The sequence below is a fragment of the Achroia grisella genome, unplaced genomic scaffold (genome assembly GCF_030625045.1).
Source record: "Achroia grisella isolate CSIRO2021 unplaced genomic scaffold, CSIRO_AGI_Agris_v1 utg900, whole genome shotgun sequence".
Classification (NCBI taxonomy): domain Eukaryota; kingdom Metazoa; phylum Arthropoda; class Insecta; order Lepidoptera; family Pyralidae; genus Achroia; species Achroia grisella.
This window is the reverse complement of record NW_026713059.1, coordinates 5,905,702-5,926,756: the sequence shown is the minus strand read 5'-3', so window position 1 is coordinate 5,926,756 and position 21,055 is coordinate 5,905,702. Positions and strand designations below refer to the sequence as shown.

Sequence of the window (21,055 nt, the reverse complement as noted above, 5' to 3'; positions counted from 1 at the left end):
ACAATGATCTTGTCATTGTCAATTATACTTAATCATCAATTACTGTACATGAATTATTATTAATGTATAGTATTTGATTGGAGTTACTGTGTACCACCATTTTAAACCTGGTAAAACATCTGTTGTGGTTGGGTTCTTTTGGGTTTAGATACCTAGTTGGTATAATCAAATAAATAATATGACTTGATGCAGAATAGAATTATAATTTCTTTAATATTATTTTACTCTTATGTCCCGACTGTTATATTTTAACATCAAAGAAATAAAAACTAAATTGTAACGGCATGGGCGTCGTACACAATCGTAACAACATGAATTGAATATTTTACTTTTGTGTCATATGATGACGTAGGTATTACATACTTATATTTTATCTTAATAAATTCGGATAAAGCCGCAGGATATACCTAGTGTGCATATAACACACTATAGCAATAACATTCTGATAGTTATTTACATCACGTGACTAATGCTTACTTCATCGTTATTTCGTTAGCTGTTTTGCAATACATTCAATAAATATTATTTACTTGATATCTATACTGCAGAATATGTACTGTATTTTGCAGGTTAACAATACAGTTAAAAATAGGTCATGTTAAAATTAACTGATGCGTAAGAAACTATAACATAAAATATAAAAAATACCAACTTCAATTGCTACAAATACGATTAAGTACTTATACTTAATATTTTGATTTATTAATCACACTACAAAAGGATTTCATAATATGTATGGTAACAAATATATAATACAAGCAAATAAAAATGTAAATGAATTGACAGAATTCTCTTTTTTTACATTAATATAAAACTACAAAGAAATCGTGCATAAATGCTAGACTAGGCTAGACTCGCGCGAACCGGGAAATACTACACTCTTCAGAATACCAGCTTTGCATAGTGAGTGGAACTTCTAGACCCACAACTTCTTTTCTCCTATCACTTACCAGCTGTATTATCAGCTGTACTACAAGCTGGTTTGCCCCCTATACTGTATAAAAACACATTGGTACAACTAGAATATGTCAATTCGAACTCGTAGTTCCTGTGATTAGCGGATACAAATTAACAACAACAATACATTTTATACGTGGGAACCTCTTTCAAAAGCTAAGTAAACCCAGGTTTTTAAAAAGTCGTCTGCGTGTGTACCTATGTTCCACTTATATCAGCCTACAAGCAGCTTGCTTTGTAATGTGTTTCGGGAAAAAGCATTGAAATTACAGATGAAGAGGCATGACATAGTCCTCCGGAATGGCAAACTATACCGTGATGTCCATTGTGCTATTCATGTACCTATATAGACGACAGTTAGGTACCACATACCATCAGGTGAGACATCAGATTTTCCTGGACAATGACAAAAAACAAACTCTTTAGCTTTATAATTCTAGTGTAAATTATACCGTCTCAAAAATATATAATTTAGCAAACATTTACAGAATACTAGGTATTTTATGGTATGCGGTTAATGAACAGAAATATAATAGGAAGTTGAAAAGAGTATTACAGCAAGACAAAAAAATAGATCATGCGCTATCATTAGATGGCGTAACTTGTGATTGTTTTTGAGAAGTATAACCACATCTCAAACTCTGAATAAACAACTCAGAAACTACCGGTTTCTGCATCTGAGTGTTTAGATTCTGTTAGAGTTTCGGGTTTTGATCAGATTTATCGTATTTTGTCCGATGGAAGTGTCATTAGTCTTCGGAATCTACGTGCGACGACAATAGGTATATAAGGCAAGTGTAAATGATATATAAGGGATAGCAATGGCATCTGGTTGACTCTGCCTGCCCAGATCTGTCGTGAAGTTATATACCATATCTATACGCATGTACAATCAGAAATATGTTCTTTACAATTTACCTATCAGAGATTGTATATAAAAAGATTGAAAAACTCAAAGACTAGCATTGCATCTTAAGGGGGTCTTCCTATGTGACGGCCTGTTTTTTAGGGATATTTTAGGATTTTTTTTCTACGACCAGTAAATATTTAGAGCTTCAAGTTTTTTATCATTTATTAACACATATTTGGACAGTATAAATATAAAATTTCAGCTAAAAATATTCAGTCAAACTAGAGTTACAGCGCTCTGAACACCCCCGCCTCGAAAAAAAGAGCTCCCACTTCCTCCACGATTCCGGCTGATCGGCTTATCTGAAAAAAAAAAAAAACGGCGTTTTAATTTGTAGGCTTAAAAGCACGGAATGACCTATAATCAAATGAATATAAAAAAAATTGGATTTTTGATAGACATTTGAAATAAAAGTTGCAAATAGGCGTTTTTTTTTTGTTTTTTGCTATAAAAAAATCGAAGTTTTGAAAATTTTCGATTGATAATAGTTCATTCCATGCGTTTACATATATTGAGTGTGCCCTGTAAATTTCAAGTAATTCGGTCCAGCCGTTTCTGAGATACAATGGAGGAAAGTTTGAAAAACACAGTTTTGAGAAAAACGCGTTTAAAGTTTCAAGTCCGTTAAAAACTATTAAAATATCAACTTACTCTCAATCGGCGATGCCTGGTCCATAGAGTATTCCTTCCTCTTCCTCGTGAAACTCTTTTAAAGCAGATTGTTCAGCTCTTGAGTCAATCCTGGCTTGTTTAACGACATCACTTACGCGCCGCTCAGAGCGTAAGATTCGCTTTTCATCCCGTTTCTCAACATACGCTTGGGCTTCACGACCAACAGGGCATCCCATAATCGACATAACTTTTAAAATACCTTGAAAACCTTCATTAAAGATAATAACTGCTAAGTAGCTAGCAATTTCAACAACTTTGGGACCAGAATGAAGATGTTTAGGAGCGAAAGTCCAAATCAAAGAATTCAAAGATTCGTTATTGTTTTGTGTCTCTGCTCCTAAACAACGAATTAATAATTCGTCTTTCGATAAATCTTCGAAAACCGGTTTGATAGCTTCTTGGACTTGCGGAATTAGAGGTGGTTTATCGTGATGAAATTGGTCCAGTTCATTATTAGCTTCAGCCTTACGCCATTTACACCAACTGTCTTCGCCTTCTGGACAAAATTGATGCTGAGGGTTTTCATCAGAAGAACATTTGTGATAGTACGTTGCCCAAACTTCCTTTCTCATATCTTCAAGCGAATCTGGATGGCGTCGAATTGCTAATCCGTAGAATTTTGTAATTTCTTAGATAACTTTATCAGTAAGTTTACCTGCTCCTTTTCCTGTTTAAGTCTGTAGAAACGTGTCTAAACTTGTATAAACAAATATATTAATAAAAGGGAGGCCAGGTATAAAGCCGACGGTACACAATAGGCCCGGTCTCTAACTGCCAACTCACCGCTCCGAACCGCTCTTTCTTTTACCTGCTGTATCTTTAAAACGACTTCGAATTTTCTAAAATCGCTTTACTACCGTATTCTAGACATGTTAAGGGAGCAATTTATGAAAAAAAAAAAATCTATTTTTTCAACCCATCACATAGGAAGACCCCCTTAATGGATCCTTATAGTATCGAAATTGTCGCTAGTGGGATGCAACACAGCAGTGATTAATTCTCGTGTTGTAGTGTTTGTTACCAATCACCGTCGAAACGGCTTGTTATAAAATTTTGTGTGCATATCGGGTAGGTCAGTGAACACTGTGATAAGAAAATTGCAAATGATAAGTCTGATAGATGATCGCTTAAAAACATAGAAAATACCTAATACTACCAATACGATATTATCAACCAATTAAGTATATTGCCAATTCATTTGTTTTATCACTAGAAGCATAAAGTTACCTATGATCTTAGAAATTACATAGGTAGTCTATCTTATGTGTGGAAACTTAGGTCATGCTACTTTTTTTACAAAATTTCTTACTTAGTAGGTACCTATTTACCAAAACGTTTTTTACTGCATATAATTGACAGTGTCACACTTGAATCATACGTGGGTTATTTTAATGTTACTCCATCTAAGGCAAGATAAAGTTTACTACGGTACTATAGTCTTGAGTAAGCTGCCTTGGTAGCTGATTTCCGATTTGAGAATTCCATATTGAGATACGCCGTGGGTGGGTGTGGTATCGCAAGCGAACAATCCGTACCAATTCTTAATGATTTGCATGTGACCACCAGCTGCTTGCGGGTGACTTGATTCAAAGTACTACTTTCCACTTTCGAATTTATAAGTTCCAAAGTATTTCCGCCACATTATTATTATCCCAAACGAAAGCTTTATCAAACACATCAGAAGAAGGCAACATTCTCGGGGTCAATTAATGCGTTAAACAATGCTTAAATCGATTTTATTGTATTACTTATACATAGGAAACACCCAGATCAATACAAACAAGCATATTTGTGAATACGAATGATTGCACTATGCGAGGAATCGAACCCGCGACCATTGGAAATAAGGCGGTTTGCTAAACCGGTAGAAGGCAGTTTAAGCATTAAAATATTGTCGTATAGCAAAAGCTGACTGTTCATTCGCAGCCCCCCTAGGAGATGAAGGTCACAGCCTCGGGGCAAGCCCCGTATAGCATAGCGAAATAAGCCTTTATAAAACAACTCTTCAGAATGAACTATGTGTTTATCCGCGACGTCGATTGCCTTTGTTGTGACAAATACATTTATTTATCCTCTTACCAATTGACATGTCACTCAGCGCCATCTAGCCCCGAACCAAGTGAGTTAATGCCAAGGGCACTAGATGACTCGTGCAAACATAGGTTTTTGTACTTAAAAACTTATTAATATTTTTTTGTAAATTTATTATAATAATTTAAAAGCAATACAAATATTAACTATGCAGCATTAAATTTCACATATTGTCCTAGCAATGAAAATTTTCTTAACAGTTATTATTGGGACAACTGAATCAAAACTATATTCCAAATTTTAAATATAAATGACTATAGGAAAACTAACTGTAGTAATTTGTAGCCTAATTATAACGCTGTAGTGATGGATTAACAAAGACGCAAAATATGGGTAAAAGAACCCATATTTTACATTACATTTATGGTTCGGAACACTTGTGTGAATTTCTCAAAAAACCATTGTTTAATAGTGATTAATGAAATCAGCTCATATAGTCTATCATGACGATAGACTATATGAGCTGATTTTCTTCTCATGCCTTTTATCAATCACTAGTGGGATTCCAGTTAATACTTTAGTACAGGCATAATAAATATTTCAAATATTTATTATGCCTGTACTAAAGTATTCATCCAGCACAAACATATTCCAGAGTTAAGGGGATGGATTGCCAGCAATGTGAATTAATAAAACCCCATTTCTAGCAATGTACCATGTCAGGTTGTCATCTATATGGTTCCTGCTGGAAACCATCATGCTAAATACTTGAGAATTTGCCATGATGACCTGACCTTATCTCATCATCCTCCACTGTGCCCTGCAATCATATACTGTTAGCGCAGACGGGTGCACCATTCCATTACAATCCCTTAAAAAAACATATCCCAGTAATTTAAAAGAAGGTAATGCTTCAAGTTCCTTCTACAATGGAATAAAACATTCTCAGAGAATTATACACATTTACAGAACCTATCCTGCCATATAGATACCATGTAATGTCTATGTCGAGAGTTGAGAATGTTCCCCATCTGGGATTAGAGTTATGAGGATATATAACATGAATATATGTATTATGAATCAAGTGTCACTAATGAAAAATATTTATCAGAAGGTACTTGTACACTGATAAAGTTTGAACTGAAAAAAATATACACCTTATGATAAGGTAATTGAAAAGCAAAATGTAAAGAATATACATTTATTACTTTTCTTATACAATATAAAACAACTAATATAATATAGCATAGTATGTTTAAGTAGAATAATTAACATTAATCACTGTGGACCTGTGAATAAGTGTAATGGACCTCAAATATGATATGAAACCTATGATATTACTGTTGGTCTTGGTCCCTTTTATTGTATGTACATGTACATTATTTATATTATTAATTCCCTTTCAATGTAGACATAGAGTTGATAAATTTTCCTACGTTTTTGATACAATATACAGATAATGAAGTAGTAATTACAGTTTCAGTAACATGTAATAATATGAATCACCCCAACCTAAATGAAGAGTGCTAAACAGACAATAATACCCTAATTTTATACAAAAATATAATTAAAAATGTGCTAAATATGTGCTATTTTGTTATAACATAACACATGCATGGAGAAAAAATTAGGTGAAACGAAATGCTATTTGAAAAGCAATTTAATAAATAAGAAATCATGCAAAATTGTCAATGAATACTTAACAATTGTGTTAACAAACATAAATAGACTGAGAAGATTAGGGAGTTACATAGTTTCAACAATTTATTAAAAATACAAGACGTTAAATAATTTTGATTATGTAGAAATATCAACATTACATTTAGGCCAATAAATAAGCTCAATGAGTTATAACTTTAATACTAACCATTTATCACAAAGTTGGTACAAATAAGTTGGCCACTTTTTAAGTATTTTAACATGATATAAAATTACAAAAGGCCTTTTGTAAAGCAACATCCAAGATATATTATACACAACATATATATACTTCCCAAAATAGAATTTTAGTCTTTCATTTATATTAAATAGTATTCACAGTTTATATTGTGCTAAACATATAACTTTATTAACTTTTTATATATAAATTTGTAGATGTATATCAAATATTTCCTAGTAAATTTGTAAATGTAGAAATACAAGTCTTTATGTTTAGAGCAGTGTTTTGTGTATACTCCAAGTAAAAAATATATAGTTTAATCGTAATTTGGTCTCTGTGTGAATATTGTTATACAGTTCAGATGTAATTCCGTAGTTACATGTTATTAATAATTCATCCACTTTCATTGTTGTCATCTGTAAATACAAAGCTTATCGACCCGAATCTGCTGGTGGTGGCGGTACGGCGGGAGCATTTGTAGCACTATTACCAGATCCACTGGTAGCCCACACAATTATAATGATTAGCAGCACTGCGCCTATGGCACCAATTATCAACATCATTTTTACATTTTGCCACCACATCTTGTTTTTCAGTTTACCAGCTTGCTGTTCAAATTGCGCTGCTCCATGCTGTAAAGCATCTGCTCGGTTGTCTAAATCCGATAACTTTTGATCTCTTTCTAAAACTTTCTCGACGTTAACACGCATTATACCTATAACATCATCGACTTGCGCCTGGGTCTGCGCTAATCGTTTGTCACTTACTCGGGGTACAGAACTGCCGCCTTGGTGTTCCATTTTACAAAACAATTATTATTATAAATCCACTGATTAATACTATAATGCAAAGTATCACGTAAAACACGTAATGGCGATAACAAAAATTTAGTTGTTTAGCAGATTAGTCAGTCAGTTTCTTCGTTCCTTCGGTCGGTTTAGTCAGCACCTTAATGTATTGCCATCCCATCATATCGTTTTCCCACAGTTCTTATTCTTTTTAACTTGCAGGCTGACTCGTTTTTAATTTTTAAACGGGCCAAAATGTTCACATAATATCTCATTTTTAAAATAGATCACTCAAAACTCGCTGATAATGAAATTTTGTTTCAGAAATCTACACTTTCTACAGCTTTACTTAATTCACTGAAATAGTTTTGTAATTTAACATCACACAAATAAATAATCTTTATAATATATTATTTTATAAAATTTATGTGCAAATTAAATACAAATATTATACAAAATATAACAATATAAACTTATTTATATTAGGTACATATTGAAATACTTATACCAACATCGAACTCACTCAAAAATTAAAAATTAAGTCGTTTATCATTTTTAAGTATTTCAGTAGCATTGCGTTTTAATGCACCTTAAATGTTCACTAAACTCGTAAATTTTTTTTATGAGAAGTGTATTTTGTGTCATGTCAGGAAAGAATATTTCATATATCTTTATCAATTCCCTTTCCACTTATTTTTTATCTTTCATTTGCTTAAATTGCGCTGCTGCATTATTTAAATTATCTAGTCTCTGGTTTAAATTTATTTCATCTCTCTCTAGTACTCGGCAGCCGTTTTTACAGACTCTTTTTTGTTGATCGGTCTGGTTCTGGGTCTGCTCCAATTTGTCAAGTACAGACTTACTGCTCTTGTTTCCCATATTCCAATAGTTTAAATTATTCAGTTTACTATAATTAATTATTATAATGTCATGTAGTAGTTTTTCAGTTTAGTCTACAGTTTAAATACGACGATACTTCGTGTATTTAGTCAGTTAAAACTGTATCTTCGAGATTGCCAACCTTAAATTATTTTACCTCAAACAAAGGAGCAGAAAAAATCGTAACTTGGCTCCCCATTCCCATACAGCATACAACATTTACCCTAAGGATTAACGATATTAGAAAACAGTCGATATCGATGATTTTGTCATATCTTGTAGGTCGTTCTATATAATACCGGTATTTTTTCTTGACTTGCTGCTTGAATTACTGGTTAAAATAGTGTAACGACTAGTTATTGAAGCATTAGCACATTAACAATTAATTCCAGCATTTTGGAATTAATAATCTGCAAAGAAAAATCGTAAATAAATTTATATATGTTCTTGTACTTACATAAAACATTTTTTACTGCGAAGGCGTTACAGACCACACATTTTATTGTCGTATGTAAAAATTTAAACTGCGATTTTGGCTAGAATCAGTTAAAAAATAAAAAAAAACATTAAAACGTTAAAATTGTAATATAAAAAATATAGTTTATGCGCTTTGCTTTACTTCTTTGGCGTATGCTGTTAGGTTGTGATCCTATTATAATTCTGCCAGATGTCTAAAATACTTAGAGAATTAAAGAATACGTACTGAAGAAAATTTAAGATAAATTACTTACTGATTGTGAGTAATTTATCTTTATTAAACAGAAACAATAATGAAAAATTATTAAATAATTCTTTGCCTCGTAATTAAAATATTAGCCTATCTCTGCCTCTTCCAACCCCCATCTGGAATGATAAAAATGTACGCCTATTTCTGCCTCTTCCAATCCCCATCTTTAGGCTTCTATTTATAAGGCAAAAAATTATAAATTGGCAACTGTGTAATTTAGGCAGTTGTTTTCAGTATTGCCACTTTACATGTTCTTGCATGAATGGAGGATGGTAAGATTAGCATGAGGACAGGTCAGTCAGCCGGAGACAGCCCATCGTGATAAATTTACTAAGAATTTATCACTATGGTTGCCAGGAATAAGATCATCAGTATCAGTCCACATTACTAACAATGCCCTCCCCCCACCTACGTTAGAGATTGACATAATGTTGCACCTCTCTGGTATACTAACTACTTTTTAGTAGTACCTGTCTGCACAATCGGTATGCCGATACCTATCGGAAGGACAAGTGATAGTTGCTCTATAACAGATTAGTTCTAGTTCTAATTTTTTAGGGGCTTAAGAACATGATCGTCAATCAGACTTGGTTTTTTGGATGTTTTTTTTATTAAATTGATTTTTGGGCAAATTTTAGGGGAATATCTGAATTACCAGACGGTGATCTGGCAACACACGGTATTTCTGCTTTTGGTCTAGTGATATTTAATTTTGATTTTATTAGGTTATTATTGTTAATCTAATTTTATTTTGTGAGAAAATATAAAAAATGGTAAGAATAAATTCAATATCAATTCTATACTTAATAGCCGTAACGAAGTAATCAATCACTATGCTTAAATTTTGCACAGCTTCTCTACGGTGCAAATTGTTCTTCACATGTGCCTTATTCTTTAATTTTGAATCGTTTAGGTGTCCTTAAACCCGATCAGAATTTTGAAAAATGAAGCTGAAGAAGAAAAAGCCGAAGTGGCTCGAATGTCTAGTTTCATCGGTGCCATTGCTATCGGTGACTTAGTAAAAAGTACCCTGGGTCCAAAAGGGATGGACAAGATTTTAGTTTCTTGTGGGAGAAATGCTGGTCAGGTTAGTGAAAACTTGTTATAAATAATATGTGTAAGAAATTATTAAATATTACAACATTCGTAAAGCTACGCTATTCGGTAAACTTATCTTTCACTGCCCTCTTATATTCATCAAAATCAATTGGTTTTGAGATATCACGAAATTGGAAAATTAAATTCAATAATGTTTTTTTAATAATATTCAATTCAAATATTATATAGTTATACAATTATTAATAGTTCTTCTGCTATTTGTAGTTGAGTTATGAACATGTAACTAATCCAAGTTTATGCTATTTATAAAATAAAAATAATGAAATGACCAAAAATTTCTCATTAAAGAAACTTATGAGCTTAATATTACATAGTTTTTATTGTTTAGGTTGAAGTCACAAACGATGGTGCTACAATATTAAAGTCAGTGGGTGTCGACAATCCAGCTGCTAAAATTCTTGTTGATATGTCTAAAGTTCAAGATGATGAAGTTGGTGATGGTACCACTTCAGTCACTGTTTTGGGTAAGTCATTGATTGCAGTAATCTATTATTTTTGTTTTGATACCATAAATATGAACTAATATAATTGCAATAATTAAAGGGTATCATTTAAGCTATTTACTTAATATTATTTTATTAATTTAATTAGTTTTATGTTTCCTTAATAATAGTGTTTGCCCACAAGATAGCAGATTTGTCACCTAAATGTAGATATCAAACAGTATAAAATCAATTCCAATATAAATCATCTAAAATCATGGAGGTATAGGGTCTAGTAGCAAATAAATATTTTTATATGTATTTTTTTGGAACACTTTCTTTAACTGAGAACGAAAATATATTGTAGCGATAGATCTATTTATTAAATGATGCAACTTGATGACAAATATAAATTTTGGTGACAAGAAATATAGTTCCCATAATTAAACAATAAAACATTAGTCATTGTCATATGAGGATGTACAATGATTACTGCTCTATTTTGATTTGTACAGTGTACAAATTCATATCCTTGGGTATATTTACGTCACCATCAACCCTATACACTTTGCTGTGTAAGGGGTGTATGGTACAAGGTTGCTATGGTAGAGAAATTATAGGGTATATATATCAATTTAATAATAAGTGATAACCCACTTATTATTAAATTGAAGTACCATGAGTATGACATTGTAATGTGAAGTCTTTGATATTGTTCATGTATAATGGTGATGGTTGCCAATAATTGTAATTAGCTTGTTTGTTTATTTTTCCATTTAGATCTATTATTATTTTTCCACTGCTGTGATAAAATGCAATATAATAATATTGTTTAACTATGCTCAATGAACTTATAGTTGGTTCAACTTTATAATCATGTTCCGATTTCACTTTAGACTCCCTCTTTTCCTTTTATCTTGGTACCTATATTGGTTATAGAAAACATTAGTTTGTTTTTCATTTTCTTACTTCTTTTTTCATGTCATGGTTATATTAGTTTTTCATTTCTTAAAAATGTAATGTCTATGTAAAAAATTTCAGTAGCATGTAAAAGTTATGAACTTCTTTTTACATGTTTTTTTAGTTAGATTTGTACTCACTAACAAATCTGACTATGTTAAGTTATCAACATACTTGTCATCTTTAATGTTGATATCTATTATTATATAATGTCAAAGCTATAAATAAGGTTGGTATCTATAGATTGGGGGATAAATATTATTTTGCTTTTGGTGGGGTTAAGGATAAATCTGACTTTCTTAGTTTGTATAGTTAGTTGATTAAGCATCAATTTTAAGGTAATAAAATAAAACTATTATATCTTCAACAACATCTCATATCATTAAATATTGAATTAATTTATATTAACTCGCCATCCACTATAGTCTAGGTTATAACTACATAGCTACAAGCAATAGTCATTAAACCAAAGAACTTTTTTTGGTTTTAAACTGAAATGCTTTCTAACAGTACAGATACTGTATATATGTTTTATAATTTTATTTGAACATTTACTTCCAGCGGCCGAACTTTTACGAGAAGCTGAGAAACTTATTGAGCAGAAGCTTCATCCACAAACAATTATAGCAGGGTGGAGGATTGCTGTTGATGCTGCCAAACAGGCACTATCTGATGCCAGCTTTGATCATGAGAAGAACCTCAATGAGGCTGCACTCAGACTGGACCTTGAGAATATTGCAAGAACTACACTCAGCTCGAAAATTTTGTCTAATCATAAAGAGTGAGTAATTTCAATAAATACAAATTATGTTTACTACTCAGCAAGAAAAGAATATTACATATAATTAAAACTCATATTTTAATTGCAACTATACTATACTATACTATACTATATATTAACCAATAGAACTAAGAAAGAAAATGTTTATATATGTTTATATACATCCATGACCTCATGTCATGGATGTATATAAACAGAGAAGTAATAAGTAAATTCTAATTCTAATGCATAAATTTTCTAGTGATGCAGATCCAAAAGCGGTATGGATAAAAAATAATTGTATTTAATGTTTCATTTTACTAATTTGATTATAGGTATTATATTCATTATAAATATATATTAACATATTTATAATGAATACAATACCTATAATCTGACAAATTATTGAATAAATACTATTTTGACTTATGAATAATAACAAGATATTATGTTTGTTTTACCATCTATATAAGCTATCTTGGAATTGAGAATAGTGTTCACTATATATTTGCAGCCTGAAATATTCTAATTTTGAAAGGTTATCAAATTGCTTTAGTTTTTAAGAGCAATGTATTTACTGAGTAATTCTTAAAAACTATAGACATTAATTGACTTAATAATAGGTTGACTGTATTTCGTCTGCTTTTACCTTGACTTAGTAAGTTCACATAGCTCTATGTAAGTAATGAAAGTTTTCCTTAGTACTACCTGCATACTGTGAGATTGTGACAACTGATAATAATTATTATTTAATTTCGTGCATTATTTGACAATTGCAGACATTTCACAAAGTTGGCTGTAGACGCAGTATTGAGACTTAAAGGCTCTGGAAATTTGAAAGCCATACAGATTATTAAGATACCTGGTGGTCTTCTAGAAGAATCTTTCCTGGATGAGGGATTCTTACTGAATAAAAAAGTAATATTAACAATTACATATTATTCTATTAATTATTTACTATTATGTATTTTTACATTTGTTTTTTATTTTAATTTAGGTTGGTGTGCATCAACCTAAACGCTTAGAAAATGCAAATATCCTCATAGCTAATACACCTATGGACACAGATAAGATCAAAGTGTTTGGGTCTACTATTAAAGTAGACTCTATGGCAAAAATTGCGGAACTTGAAGTGGCTGAGAAAGAGAAAATGAAGGATAAAGTGAACAAAATTTTGACACACAAGTGTAATGTATTTATCAACAGGTAATTTTCTAATTATATGGGGGTTAATAAGTCCTATACTTATGTATTGTTATTAAACATAATTTTGTGACTTTTCTAACTGTAATATTGATTAACTTGTCTCACAGATTACTGATGTCGATTCCTGTAGTTAAAAAATATAGTTTTAATTATTATAAAAGACAATTGATTTCTTAGAATCATTTTTAATAAAAGCACAAATAGTTTTATATGTAAACAAACTACTATGTCATTAATCCAATATATTGTGTCAGATTGCCACCTCTTATGATATGTCGCGCGAAGATAGCCACATTTATTATGCTACTTTTCTATAGATTAAATATTAACAATTAATAGAATTTATTTCAATTAAAATCTTTCTCTGTTAGGCAATTAATTTACAATTACCCTGAGCAACTATTTGCTGATGCGGGAGTTATGGCAATTGAACATGCAGACTTTGATGGTATTGAGCGGCTAGCTCTTGTCACTGGCGGTGAAATTGTATCCACGTTTGATTCACCAGATAAAGTTAAGCTTGGCCATTGCAAGCTTATCGAACAGGTAATATACATTTATAATCACTTTAAAATTATAGATATAGGTTTATTGTAATGAATTTTGAAAAAGAGCGAAACCAATAATTTTATATAGGTCGCAGTGTTACAGGTTAGACCTCTAGCAAGAGCCGGATTTATATTTTTTATAAGTGTAGGCCACTTAATTTCCGCCTCCTCCCCTTTTTAAAATAATAATTTTCCATTTATAGTAAAGAAGGCCTTAAAGTTAAATAAACTGCTGCTCTTATCTATCACTCACGGGATAATACAGGTTTCGATAGAAATGAGTTTCTATAGGGATTTATTTAGATTTACATAAAGTATAAAAAACATGAGAAAATAAGTAAACGTGTTTGACTTTTATCCTTTGAAATCGAGTAACCGTCCTCCCTCTGAAATCTGCCGCCCCTAGGCTGCGGTCTATATGGCCTATTTATAAATCCAGGACTGCATCTAGCACTGCGAGCTATATAGACCATCTGATAATAGCCTAAACCCCTCAATAAAAAAACATACTTAAATTTTGTTAATTTCTAAGCACATTAATATTTTTTTATTTAACATATATTAATTTGGAAAGTAGACTCATCACTACACATTTACGATTTCGTGTGAATATACACTGCTAAATAGCATTATTATTAGATTGATAAAATAAAATAAATATAATATTCTTATACTTATGATAGATACCCTTTTTTCTCTGAATGGATCATTAGTATAAAACAAAGTCGCTGTCGCAGTCTGTCCGTCCCTATATATGCTTTAAAACTACGTAACGGATTTTGAAGCGGTTTTTTTAATAGATAGAGTGATTCAAGAGGAAGGTTTATATGTATAATACATGTACACCCGTGCGAGGCCGGCGTGGGTAGCTAGTATTATATAAGTTTGACTTTACTCGTCAGTAGTAACGGCTACAAATTTCTTTTGATAACATCTAAAACTTTGACTGTTTGCGGATTAGACACACACATATTTATATTTTTTTGCCAGACCTGCAATATTAAACTCGAAAAACATTGATTTTATGTATAAATTAGTTATAATTTTATTTTTTACAAGTTACATGTTTTAGAATATGTTATTACGATTGTTTGTATTGATCTGAGGGTTTGTTATGTGTATTATGTAAAAGTTTACAAAAAAAAATATCTATATTAGTTGTCTGTCTGGTCAAATGGCGTCGTGTGAAAAGTCCTGAGACAATATTATTATTATTAAATTTTCTCCTACTTAATCGATAAATTGGTTGCAATGTAGATACAATTATAAAGAGGTTGATTAATTAATCATTGGCAGGTATTGATAGGCGACGAGTGTCTGATTCGGTTTTCGGGTGTGGAGCTGGGCTCCGCCTGCACGGTCGTCATACGTGGGGCCACACAACAGGTCATCGATGAAGCGGAGCGCTCTCTTCATGACGCCCTGTGTGTACTCGCTGCCACTGTCAAGGAACCTAAAGTTGTTTATGGAGGAGGTAACTGTGTGCAATTGTTGTTTTAATATATATGGTTTTAATTTCAGGTATTGTATAATCCTCATAAAGCCTACACATTTTCACCATCTTATCTTAAAGTAGAGATTATATTGAGTAACAAAGATTATTCAATATTTATTTCATTTATTTGTTTTTAAATTGGATTGTGAATTGACTAGACGAAATAGCAAAAATTCCGTTTATGGTGTTAAAAGATGTACAAACCTTTGACGCAATGCTTGGACTTAGAGTTATATGATTATGATCCGGACCTTTTTTAATTCTGGATTTATGTAACTAACTTATCTCTCACTCTGAATAAAATTCATGGTAGTATGAATAAGAGTAGTCAATGTATAAAATGGTTCATACGTAATTGCATAACTATATAGATTTTAATCTGTTTGTAATTGTAATATTTTAAGTCAGTAAAATCATTACATAATTAAGACTCGGATTACTCTCTTCGATACAGGCGCAAGTGAAATGCTGATGGCGGAGGCGGCATCTCGCGTGGCAGCTCGCACGGCCGGCAAGGAAGCAGCGGCGGCTGAGGCATTTGCTACCGCTTTACGGCGATTGCCGTCTGCCGTTGCAGACAACGCCGGCTACGATAGCGCTGACCTAATCGCCAGGCTGCGCGCCAGCCACGCCCAGGGGGAGAATACCACGGGTCTTGGTATGTGTATTTTGCCACTTACATTATTCCAAATTCTCAAATCTACTTGTTTTATTAATGGGACAACATGTGGGGCGGCAAAAGAATACATATGAGAGCATCTGGTAATATTTGGAGTGCTCTACAGCACCAAAGCTACTATTACTGTAAGGTCCACTGTGGGGGGAAGTGAACAAGGGATAAGAAGAGATTCAATAATATATTACTATATATTACTATTTTGGTATAGTCATGAGTGGAGGTGGGTTATCCTATTAGTGAACTATTAATGAATTCTTCCTGTCTTAAAGCCTCTTGATGAGTAGTTAATAAAATCAATTTACAATCATCATTAAGTTTATTTAAAACAATCAACATTTTCAACACTTTTATGTTTGTAGATATGGAGAACGGTCGTGTAGGTGACATGAAGAAACTCGGAGTGACAGAGTCATATGTTGTTAAAAGACAAGTTCTAGTATCAGCCGCTGAAGCCGCAGAAATGATTCTGCGTGTTGACAATATATTGAAAGCCGCACCGCGCCGCAGAGGCCCTGATCGTCGCCCTTGCTAAAAACTTAACCATAAAGCGCGGGTTATACAGAAGCCGAGGCGAGAGATTTCAGGGCCGGGATCTATCAGCGTAATCAGTAGCTTAGTTTAATACAGGATTAGTCATAAAGGGTATATCAAGCCGATAGGGAGGGAGAATACTCATCCAACTGAACTACTTTCACTACGAAACAAGATAACTCCATAAATTACTTTTGAACTTGTCACGCTAATTTGATGCTGTGACATCGCAATTTGTATGATCTTTTTAAGATTTATTTTAAATACTCTTGCTATCTTAGGGAAAGTCGGTCGTTCAGTCTCATGATTATCGGCTGAATATATGACTAACCTTGTAAAACAGAGATTCATTATGTGCAAATTTTTTATCCCTATACTTTTTCAAAGTAAATATACAACAAGAAGATGATAAAAAAACTCAATTGTTTTAACGACCAATAAAAATGTCACTAAAAATAGCGTAATGTAGAAATCGGTTAAATTGGTAATATTGATTTGACCCGCGTCTTTTACCTTTCAGTATGTTATGGTCTAAATAACTCTACCACTTTACGGCTGCTTTAATATAATGTATATCATACATATTAAAATAATACAAGACTCGGCGCAGTATTCTCCCGCTTTGGTAAAAAGGAACCAACTTTTTTTATTAAACATATAACTCAAGCTTTAATAACGCGGTAAGGTGATGCTATTATTAGTATTACACGCATTACTATTTGCGTAATTTTCGAATAATATTCCACTTTCGTGAATTGAATACTTTCAGATCGAAGTGTTAGTTTTAGTTAATAATAATTGCATTTTATTTCTTTTATTGTAACAAGAAATCCTAATAGTAATGCTAGCGGAATCACAGCTAAGATGTCGCAATAAGCTTTTATTTACAAATAGTCCTTAGTTGGCTCGTGTTCGGGAGCCTTAATGTCATGATGTATTAACAATATTAAAATAAAACTAAATGATAACTTTGCATTTTTATTCTATGTTAATTTTTATTCCCATTACATTTACAACAATGAGTCATGAGATCTACATTTCCATCCATCTCGAGAGATATGTTCTGATAAAGTAGTATGTAATGTTATCTTATCTGTGCTCGTAGTAAATAATAATATTGCTTATAAAAAATTTCAACTCGACTATTTATAAAATGATGCTTATGCATCAGAATACACTAGTTTAGAAATGTATATTATATAGTTACAATATTTTTTTTCATAACTTTAAACTGAAATCTGCTATATTATATTATATATGGTATCTAATTAATAAACCATTACCTAACTAGATTTAGACATTTTTGTATTAATTCCGTTTGTGGAAAGTGTTTCACACTTAAGATTCGTCGAGAAAAGTGTGATTCAGATAGCTGATGAATGTTTTAGATGTTCCAAAAGGCAAAAAATATAAAAACTTGGAAAATCTTTCAATTTCCTTGTAAACTGTAATTACATACACGTATGTAATATTCTCCTATCTGTGTTATATTTAAGAAAAACTGTAAACAATAAACACTTATTTACATTTTTTAAATAATTATAACACAGTTCATTACAATTATGTCAGACACTTCGTTTTTCACTATATGACCATTTACATAGTTTAAACCAATTATTATTACAAAATACTAGCTGTCCCGGCAAAGATTTTGTCATAAAAATTTAAGTACTAATATCTCTATTAAAAACTAGGGGTTGGTTATAGAAGAGTGAAAATTTAGGTTTGTATGTTTTATTGCCATAATATAAAATAAAATAAAGAAATGTTTAAACAATAATAAAACAAACGCCTTACTTTTCACATATCTTATTAACCCTTGTCACTTATGGTATGAAAAATAGATAGTAGCCGATTCTTAGACCTACTGAATATGAATATAAAATTTCATAAAAATCGGTCAAGCCGTTTCGTAGGAGTATGGTAACTAACTTTGTGCCACGATAGCTTAGGTATATATTTTTAATAATTAAACTATTTTGTCAGTAACTTTAAAAAAATGCGTGAGAAAATGACTTTTCTGTTTTCTCAAAAATTCATTAGTTTAATCGGTTTTTGTTATAGGTACACGAATGACCCTATTTGCACTATAAGGCTTTCATATCATCTTACTAGAAATAATCTTTATTCAAATAAACTTAATACAAGCACTTTTGAATAGTTACATTTTTATTCTACCACTCATTCGGAACGTAGGCTCATTACAAGAAGAATGAGCAAGAAACTTGTGTGTTGCTCTTTTGATAATTGAGTAAATGTTATTTAAAATAAATAATTATACATTAACAGGTAACAGGCATGCGCTAGTCAACATAGAATCCGCTACGCATTCATTCTTAGTACAATGTTATAATATTGTCAGTGCTATGAATTTTAAGTTTTTTTTACAAAAACATTATTGTTTCCAAACTTTTCAATTTTATAATAAGCTTTTTGTCAAAGAAACAAAGTCGTCTAAAAGACTTCATTTGTTTAAACAACTTTCGAATTATTTCTCCATTTTTATTATTATTTTTTAAACATTCATATTATAAACAAACAGCTACCATTGTAAGATGTGTTTCAGCTGTAGGGTGTATATTAGGTAGTGAAATTACAGGATAAGAGGGATGACATTTTAGTACTCTGGAATAGCAACCTAGCAAATGAGTGTGACGGGTGTCACATGATAACGTGATATCCGTAGTGCTGTTCATGAATATTGCCTACGGTTATCTCTAAAAATTAAGTGAATCTCCTTGTTTGCGATCATTTATTTCCGATTAGGTACGTAAAAAAGGTAGAGTTCTACATAGAATTATCTGGTTTATATAGTATAATAAAAATTTTACCTACAAATCTTCATTAAAATTTCACTCGAATGACGTACAAATTATCAGTGCATTGTAGCATTCATTAAAATATTTCCGTATAGCCATACCCGTGATATATTAAAATATATCAATATACCCTTGTAGTTAAATTTTGATTTCGTAAAACTGATTAGGTTCGAGCAAATAAGCAATTCGCAATAACGAACGCGAATGCGAGTTATTAGCAACAACCCCAATTCCAATTATCACGTTGGTGCCACAAATTCAATGTTACCAAGTGACGGGTCCCTATGTTTCGCAATAGCAAATATTTGTAGGTACATTATCATCATTTATTCACTTCGTCTCTGGAGAACAGGAAATTTTCGTTTCCCTTTTTATATTTTAGATATTTTTTGTGGATCCCTATTTGTATCTAATGTCCATCGTAGAAATCCATGTCATATAATAAAAAAACGTAACTTATTGCTGTCTATACATAGAAAATAAGTACCTACATAAGAAAAAGTATTATTTATACTTTATAACCATAATTCAACCTAGCAGTCTGTGCGTTTGTGCGTGTTAAACTCAGAAACGCCATTACCGATTTGCAGTTTTACTAATGTATTGTGGTAGTTTTGTATTTACATAATAATAATATTCCATTTTTGTTCGTTAAGTGTTTTGAATTCTCCAATTTTTTGAATATACATATATATATTTACGGATCATAATTGAATGATGAACCCGCCTATGCCAATTGTCGTGGAGGATGATAAAGCATGAAGTCATGTCAGTCAATCCATCTTGGCAAATGATAAATTTACCACTATGGTTTCCAGGGGAGACCGCGTGGAGTTGGTTGTGGAGATGGTTTGTTATCAATGGAGTCACAGTACTAGGGCACCTAACCTTTACTTGGAACAGAAAATTCGATTTTTAGTAATTTCAATTTTGTATTGAAGTCTGATATTACATTTGTACATCATACTTACTCGTATTGTCCATAACATATGAAACTTACAAATGAAATGAATTCTTTTTCACGAAAATCTTCGGCTATTTGTACCGGGACTATAATGAAATTTTCCTTTATTATTTGATTTGCCTGCTCCTACAATTTTATATCGTTGCAATAGTGTTATCCATTTGTATAGTACAAGACCCTTTTATTTCAGCTATAACGTAGTTTCAATGTACTTTCCAGTAATGTTTTTATTAATAAAGTAAAGGGTAGCAGGTACCTTTATTTTTTGTGTTCATATACATAAGTTTATGTTCATTAGTTAGATATATCAGATCTATTTTCCTGCACTAACTGGTAGGTATTTGATCTAACTTAGATTACATACCTACGTACATAGGTAGTTACTGAATAAGGTTGAGTGATATACTCGTAGTCTCATAGCAATGACCTGAGTGCACCTATAAGGATGATAATTAATTATTTTGGTAACAGAGATAAATTGGACAGAAGTATATACGTAAGTAGGTTACATAAAGCAATAATACAATAAAATCGGTTCTAGTGTGACAATCTAAATGGCAAAGTCTAATTTCAGTCAGCTAGTTAACATTCAGAATAGATGACTAGGGAGTTTTTTAACATAAATGTTAATGGTATGGTGCACTCACCTGCTCTGGTTACCAGTGGACATTGACAAGATTCAGCTAGCGCGTCGTGATAAATTTAGCTG

The 21,055-nt window shown here is 31.8% G+C and overlaps 2 protein-coding genes across 2 annotated transcripts; one reads left to right on the top strand and one right to left on the bottom strand.

The window, feature by feature from the left end:
• Nucleotides 1–6,643: 6,643 nt before the first annotated feature.
• Nucleotides 6,644–7,420, bottom strand: LOC131853257 (synaptobrevin-1-like). Its single transcript, XM_059204100.1, has one exon. The coding sequence runs from the start codon at nt 7,247–7,249 to the stop codon at nt 6,881–6,883; it is 369 nt and encodes a 122-aa protein (XP_059060083.1). The 5' UTR covers nt 7,250–7,420; the 3' UTR covers nt 6,644–6,880.
• A 2,086-nt stretch (nt 7,421–9,506) lies between these two features.
• Nucleotides 9,507–16,966, top strand: LOC131853171 (T-complex protein 1 subunit beta). The gene is made up of 10 exons (XM_059203998.1): nt 9,507–9,616; nt 9,757–9,930; nt 10,291–10,426; nt 11,906–12,125; nt 12,884–13,022; nt 13,102–13,310; nt 13,682–13,856; nt 15,155–15,332; nt 15,808–16,011; nt 16,392–16,966. The coding sequence occupies exons 1-10, from the start codon at nt 9,614–9,616 to the stop codon at nt 16,562–16,564; spliced, it is 1,611 nt and encodes a 536-aa protein (XP_059059981.1). The 5' UTR covers nt 9,507–9,613; the 3' UTR covers nt 16,565–16,966.
• The last annotated feature ends 4,089 nt before the right edge of the window (nt 16,967–21,055 follow it).